This window comes from Malus sylvestris, chromosome 7 (assembly GCF_916048215.2).
Source record: "Malus sylvestris chromosome 7, drMalSylv7.2, whole genome shotgun sequence".
Lineage (NCBI taxonomy): Eukaryota > Viridiplantae > Streptophyta > Magnoliopsida > Rosales > Rosaceae > Malus > Malus sylvestris.
In genome coordinates, this window is record NC_062266.1 from 21,053,784 (window position 1) to 21,061,742 (window position 7,959).

The 7,959-nt window shown below is 37.1% G+C and overlaps 1 protein-coding gene across 2 annotated transcripts; it reads left to right on the plus strand.

The window, feature by feature from the left end:
• The first annotated feature begins 1,617 nt into the window (after positions 1–1,617).
• LOC126630530 (mitochondrial carrier protein MTM1-like) lies at positions 1,618–6,275 on the plus strand. 2 transcript variants are annotated; one of them, XM_050300646.1, is made up of 11 exons: positions 1,963–2,107; positions 2,262–2,374; positions 2,505–2,579; positions 2,751–2,876; positions 3,309–3,368; positions 3,489–3,659; positions 4,778–4,877; positions 4,989–5,080; positions 5,202–5,351; positions 5,527–5,585; positions 5,705–6,275. In XM_050300646.1, the coding sequence occupies exons 4-11, from the start codon at positions 2,751–2,753 to the stop codon at positions 5,838–5,840; spliced, it is 894 nt and encodes a 297-aa protein (XP_050156603.1). In that variant the 5' UTR covers positions 1,963–2,107; positions 2,262–2,374; positions 2,505–2,579; the 3' UTR covers positions 5,841–6,275. The 2 variants fall into 2 exon arrangements, with proteins under 2 accessions (XP_050156602.1, XP_050156603.1); XM_050300645.1 differs by lacking the exon at positions 2,262–2,374 and having other exon boundaries at positions 1,618–2,107.
• The last annotated feature ends 1,684 nt before the right edge of the window (positions 6,276–7,959 follow it).

Here is a 7,959-nt window from a genome sequence, read left to right on the forward strand (position 1 = left end):
AGGGATTAATTTAATTTCGCACTCTGGTTTAGGATCTGGGTTTTTGTACTTGCAGGCTTAGCAGTAAACCGGGATGAATAATTAATCTCTTACTCCATATTAATTAATTAATATCTTTATTTAATTAAATTTAAACCTGTAATTCACCTTCGTCAATCGGCCTCCTCCCGTATTCGATCACTCAGTGAGTCCTTCTAAAACCAATTTTTTTATTTGTCAATTCATATTCCGTCTTATTTCGAAATTGCGATTGGGTATGTTTGGATTGAGCTATAGATTTCCGTTGATGAATTTGAGTTAGGGTTTTGTTTTTTTGTTTTTTTGTTTTTAATTTATTTTCCAATTTAGTCAGATGAATAGCTAAAGGTTTGATCTTGTACTGATTCTGTTTTGTTTCTATAATTCATTGGATAATTTTTATTTTTTTATGATGGATTGTTGAGAAAACCGAGAGGGATTTATGGATTCAGCTGAATCCAACAAGTGGTCAAAGTTGCATGAGTTAAAAGTTGACCATCTGGGATGATGATGATGATAACGTTCTAATCTGTTTTATTGAATTGTATATTTGGTGATGATACATGATAAAACCTATAATCTGCCATAAGAAAAAATGAAGGTTGGTTCTGATTTAGTTATTACCTTCTGAACATGTTGAAATTAATCACAGATTTGAGCCACCAAGCTTGTAGCTTTTGGATTTCTGATGCTTTCGTTTTTGTTTTGGTGGTCTTGGATTCGCATTGATACATCTGGCAATTCTCAAATCATTGAGGTTGGTAAGTTCACCATGATGGAGTTGTCATCTTTGACTCAGGCTAACATTATGTATGCTTTCAATATCTGAGAACCTTCATTATTCCAAAGCATTTTTTAGCCATTGAGTATTCTCTTGTGATCATCTGTTTGGTGATAATTGTTTTGTTCCAGTCTGCCTTTCATTACTGCAACTGCCTATGGGCTGAAGCACATTGAGACAACCCTTACAAGGGTGAAGTTTGAGGAGTTGTGCTCAGATCTGCTTGACAGGTGTGAACTTTTGTTTCAACGTGCTTAGATATTGTGGATATCTGCATATTTGGCTATAGTTTTTTTGTTGTTGCTAATTTCAAGATGTCCCTTTGATGCCTAATGTTGTAGAATGTATTTTGGTTGCTATATTTGGTGGTATAATTTTGATTCTATGAGCTATGGAAATTTTTTTTTTATTGCGACAGTTTTTGTGGAGAAGATCTTAAGACCTTGGATAGCTATGTATTGCAGTATGTGGTGGAGCTTTAGGTCTTGTAATTTTCTAAAACATGTATGTGTTGCTGTGCAGTGAAGTTTATAAATTACAAAAAAAAAAAAAAAGAGTTGGACCCGTGGACTCGTCCCGAATCGGCCCGTTTGAAATGGGCCGGGTTAAGTCTGGTTCCAAAACTCAAAATCCCTCTACCCGGCCCGTCCTGCCCTGTTACTGTTTAAAACGGGTAAGGTCCGGTTCCTCCAAAATTGGGCCAGGCCCGGCCCGTGCCCACCCCTAATTCTTAGAGTGAGAGTTTCGAAGAATGATTGCACTAAAAGAAGCAAAAATAATACATGTATTTACTTAACACATTACCATTTAACGGTCATAATGCAACTAAAAAGAAAAAGAGCCCAGTCAAATTTCTCCCACAGGGGGAGTCCACATCGACCGCCAGCAAGCAGCACCGCAACAGCCCTCAGCTCCACGCTACCTTATGCCAAGATTCATACGTCGTTTCAAACTCATACGCAATGACGCACTCTCTCGCGTCTTCCCAATGAACAATTTCACAATCTTCTTCCAAATATTCAATAAATCTCCGGGCTTTCTGCAAGACCAACCGACAAAGACCAGGAGGAGGAGGAAATGGTGGGTTCATGGCATGGTCTGCCTTCACGGATGAGCACCGCGGCTGGCAGCAGGGTTGATTTCGAAGGAAACGTGGATACCTTGTTCAGAGAATCCAAAGATCATCAGAAACAGTTCCATTCCGTGCGCGTTTCCGACGACAATTTGGGTTTCGGAGAGCGGGCTTTCGCCGGCGCCGGCGCCGCCTTCGTCTCTGCGATTGTCGTTAACCCTCTTGACGTTGCCAAGGTTCTGCAATTTCTCTTTCTTTTTTTTTTGGATTATTTGTGTTTAAATTTGTTATTTCTACATCATTTGGACAATTTGTATAGGGAAATTCCCATTTTCCCATATGCTGTGATTGACAAGATCATATATTTTTTCTGCTGTGAATTGATAAAAGGGTAATTTTATTGATTTTCGAGACTTGGGAGCAGCCTCTCCATAAAATGGGGTAAGGCTAGCCGACATTCACCTCTCCCAGACCCTGCGTAAAGCGGGAGCCTTGTGCACTGGGTACGACCTTTAGAAGTTACCCTTTTGAACTGATTGGCGTTTGCCCTTGCGTGTTTAGAAAGTTCTCTGCTTTAATGTTTGTGTTATGGGAATTGATTGGTGTTATGCATTTTTATTGCATTGCCTTCAGACAAGGTTGCAAGCACAGGCTGCTGGAGTTCCTTATCAAGGGCTATGTGATGTGGCTTGTCCGGAACCAAACGCGGTATGTGAGCAACTGGCTTTCGATTACGTAATTTAGTACTACTCTTTTATTGTGTTCATCTTTGATTCGTAATTACTTTGCAATAAGCTTGAATCGTAGCTAGTTTGTTTCATGTATGGATATTTCCTTGTACTGAAGCACCTTTAATTTTGGCTTTGGGATTGTCTTTAGATGCTTTCAGAGTTGAGATCTTCCACGCCACGCATAAGGTCAGTACTTGGAACAAAGACTGTCTGCCCTCCGGTGTGTAACCAGTATAAAGGAACACTGGATGTGCTGTACAAAGTCATACGCCAGGTAGTGGATATATACACAGTATTTCTATCTAGCATATTAATATCTGAAAAGGAGTAACTTATCTTCCTTTGTGTTTATAGTTAAAGTATTTATCATTAAAACAACTTTTGCAATCCAATAGCGTGCTCCTGTCATATTGTGTTGTAAAGTGTCGACTTTAAGTATTTGTTTCATGGGTTAAACCAGGCATAGGTTTTTTAATTAATCTTTAGTAAAAATCTACTCACTCTCTCTCATTAATTGCGGACGTCTTGAAAGTGCTGTGTACAGTATTAGATAGAGAGTAACTGGGTATATTTCATGTTAAGACACTTTTCAGTGCCTTGTCCATGTGCCTAATGTATCCCCATTAAGGGACAATGTGTTTATATTTCAGATCATCGTCTTTCAGTTTGTAGGCAAACTTAAAGTAATATTAGAGGGGTTTCACAGGAAGGATTTTGGAGACTCTGGAGAGGCACTACTGCAAGCTTAGCATTGGCCATGCCAACTGTAAGTCTTTCTCTTTCCAAGAATTACCTCTTTATCCAAATGGTTCCTTTCAGCGTTAGATTCCACGCACTTTGTTCTGGGAGTTATGTTGCTAGTAGTTACTTTCTATATGTCAATCAGGTGGGGATCTACATGCCTTGTTATGACATTTTCCGCAATTGGATGGAAGATTTCACGATTCAGAATGCTCCAAATTTAACACCATATGTGCCATTAGTTGCAGGGTCAATAGCACGATCATTAGCTTGCATTTCTTGTTACCCTGTTGAGCTGGCAAGGACGCGCATGCAGGTATCTTATATGTAGATTTGATGTCCTCGTTTATCTTTTATATGTCACCTCTCGACCAATCCCATGAATGTGATGTCAATAACTCTACCTCAAATTATCTTAGTTTCTGGCATGAGTACAAATTATGATGTGATTTGAAATTGAAAAAGAATTAACAGTTGTTATTGAGGATCTGTGACCTATTTCAGAATAAAAATACATACAAGGGGAAACTTGATATAAGTCCAATTTTTTGAGCCAATAGTAGGAATAGTCCAGTTTATTAAAATAAGTCCAATTTGTTATATTTAATTATTTAATTATCAATAGTTATCTGTTCAAGGATAAGATTTATTGTTAAAATCAAATTTCTTCCCAATTATCTCTTTGCTTATTTCTTTTTATTTATCTTTTTGTTATTTCTCATTCTTCCTTCTGCTTTAAACCCTATTTATAGATTTCTTTTTAAAATTTTTATAATTAACCTGTATCACAGGTTAATTATATTTATCTACCTATATGACATATTTTTTTTTTAATAATCAACCTGTCACAGATTAATGTGTTTTACTTGTAGGTATGTTATGTTTTTTCTACCTTTTAATTAGGTTTCATATCTCACGTATAGGTATAATATACATTCATATATTTGTTACTTGAGTTAGGGTAGAATGTTTTGCAGATAAATTTATGTTAGTATATTAGTTTTTTTGTTATAAGATATTAATTATATTTTTTGGAGTTGGAAAATGCATAATATTAGAAGATTTTAATTGATTTTTAATATTTTTAGAAAATATAAAATGAGTATAAAAGAAATAAAAACATAAAATTAGATAAGTGGACTCACTCCTAAAAACATTCTATGTTTTTGGACCTGAATCTAAAAGCCCTAAAATACAATTAGCATCAGACAAGAAGATGGCTATTAACTAACGTTTAGTGATTAGTTTCTTTAACTATATATTTTGCCCAATAGAAACCATGTCTCCAATCTTTGATAAACAGTCCTTCATGTAGTGACTACTTATCTTGATGATTAGGCAAGGAGAACTACTCTATATGTGGATAGTAACTTTTTTTTTCTTTCATTTTCTCCCAAAATTGAAATTTCTCAATTCTACATTCTTGAAATGTAGGCATTCAAGGAAAGCCAAGCTGGTGTGAAGCCTCCAGGAGTTTGGGGGACACTGAATAGGGTCATCAACCCTGTCAAGAACAAAACGCCCCTTCAAAACTGTATGTGAACTCCCTACTTCTAGTTTTGATTTTATCACTATTTTTCCATCTATCTTAAGTAATTGGATTTGCAGCTGATTTTGATGACCTTTTTTTTGTCTTATGTAACAGTACAAAACTATCGCCTCTTGTGGACTGGCCTTGGGGCGCAACTTGCTCGCGATGTTCCTTTTTCTGCAATCTGTTGGTCAACCCTTGAGCCAGTGAGTCACATTATTTCAAGAAAATTCAGGAGCAACCTTCTGACTTTCATTTATGTTTATGCCTTGCACCAGTAGGTGTAGATAGCTTGATTCAACTTATTCTTTTGCCCATTCTGTGCAGATCAGGCGAAGAATTATTGGTCTGATGGGTGATGAACCCACCGCAGCCAGTGTCCTCGGGGCAAATTTCTCTGCTGGATTTATTGCAGGAAGCCTTGCAGCTGCTGCTACATGTCCACTTGATGTGGCAAAAACCCGGAGACAAATAGAGGTTATTTATCTAAAAAAGCTTCACCATGGTTTTGTTTCCTTCCTTTTCTTTCTTGTCATTGTACTGAAAACAACAAGGCAATCCTAAATATGCTACAGAGTTTATTCACGAGATTCAAGCGCACCAAAATTTGAAAAGATTATTTGTTTGAATTTTAACAGTTTTGTTTTTGCAGAAGGATCCGACAAGAGCAATAATGATGACAACAAGAAAAATGTTGCTCGAAATTTGGAGGTACGTGAGACTTCATCTGCAATATAAGCCATCAATCACATGATTTGAATTCCCTAAATTAATGTTCATTTTTCAATGGTTTTAACCAACCATGGCCTCAATCTTTTTGTGTTGGATAGGGACGGAGGGATGAAGGGGTTGTTCATGGGAGTTGTTCCCCGTGTTGGTCGTGCTGGCCCTTCTGTTGGCATAGTTGTCTCCTCATACGAAGTCGTCAAGTATTTTCTACATTATAGACATCTGACCACTCAATGATCAAAACTAACACATTCATGGATCATTCTTGTGCTTTAGTTTCGGAATTCTGGTATACTTGTACAAAGCTCACCGGGCTTTTTAATCGTAGACGGACCTACCTTGAAGGAGCAAAATCACTCAGTTATGCGATTTCATCTGTCCGAATCACAATGTTCTTGTCATGATGGTGGGGAAAGGTTTACAAAAGCGACAGAAGATCACAACAATTTTTGGAGAATAAAAGATCCTCGTCATTGTTCCTGGGAACGCCAGGAATATATTTTATTTTTCCTTTGAAGCTTTCAGTCTTTGATTGCAGCAGAACACTACAAATATTTTCCTCGTCGCAACAAAAATTGTCAATACCGATGTTCTTTTCACTGTAAGTTTGGGTTGCAAATTCGAATTCTTTATTTTTTGGATTAAGTAACTAAATCCTCCCCTTTTGTGTGATTCGAAACTAGTCTCAATATTTTCACACATTTCAAGAGTACTCAAAGTATAGGAATTATCACATTATGAATAGGTATGAAATGACAGACTTGGGTCTCTTGTATCATTTTCTTGGAATGGGAATCCTGTAATCTGAGAATGGGATCTTCATTAACCAAAGAAAATATGCTATTAGTTTGCTGCAAAAGTTTGGATTGAAGGACTACAAGCCTGTTAGTACTCTATTGGTGGTTAGTTACAAGCTCAAGAAGGATGATGAGAGTGAGAAAACAGATGAGAACATGTATAGACAATTGGTTGGAAGGCTTTTATATTTGATTGCCACTAGACGAGTTATTATGTTTGCAGCTAGCTTACTTGCTAGATTCATGCATGGACCATCAAAGAAACAATTGAGAGCAGCCAAGAGGGTTCTCAGGTATATACAAGCCACTCCTGTCTATTGTGATAATATTTCAGTCATTGCTATGACAAGGAATCAATATTTCATCAAAGAACTTGGAAGGAGATACCATTACATTAGAGAAGCTTTGCAGTCAAACATTATCAACTTAATCTATTGCAAATTAGAAGATCAACTTGCTGATATTTTCACCAAGGCATTGCCCAAAGATAGATTATGTATTCTCTAAACTTGGAGTCAAACCAGCTCCTAGCTTAGAAGGGAGTGTTGGAGCATAAGCATGGTAGCTGGATCAATGCATCAAGGTTGCTATAATATGGAAGAAGAAGAAGCTTGAAATGTCTAAGTGTTTTTCTTAGTTAAGTTTATATATTTGTAATGAACGGTCAAGATTATAACATCTCAATGGTGTATAACTTGTTAACTGTTAAGTGAAAGCATGTAAGCTGCACGTGATGCTTTGGTGGGCTTGCAACGGCTATAATACCTACTTTGTAGCCGAGTTCTGTGGATCAAATCCAATGAAGATTGATGGAGCTATGTACTCCATCTAAATTCCATCTTCAATACATCATCTTTAATCTCATTTCAATTACTTGTTGATTTGATTAAATACACTAAGAAATCTAGCTCAAAACTATCCCAAACACTAACATGGTCTCACAGCCAGGTTGGAATTGAATCTAGGAGTGAACATGTGAGTGTTCATTTGGGTTTTCAACGAAGAACTCAGACGCATAAATATGGTTGGATATAGTACTAATCTATGGGCACCAGTCTTCACTGGTGTCAACTACAAATTTTGGTGCATCAGAATGAAAACTATCTTTAAGTCTCATAATTTATGGAGTTTTGTTGAAGATGGTTTTGTATTGTCGAAGGAAGGGAATGAGACGGATGAGAAGCAAATTCTTGTAGCTCAGGATTTCATCTCCAAAGATGCAAAGGCATTGGGATTGATACAACGAGTTGTGAGTGATGAAATCTTCCCCAGAATTGCAAACTAGGAGATTACAAAAGATGCTTGGGATGTTCTTAAGCAAGAATTCAAGGGTGATGCTCAAGTCATGGTTGTGAAACTACAAGGTATTCGTCATGATTTTGAATATGCTAGGATGAGAAACAATCAATCTATCTCTGATTACTTGTGTTTGGGCCCAAAAATATTATTTTGGGCCGAGTTTAGAATTGTTCTCGGCCCAGTGTTGGTTGGGCCGAGTTTAGAATTCTTCTCGGCCCAGAGGCCGTGTATAGGTGTCGTTGGGGGTTATCTAGCTTATG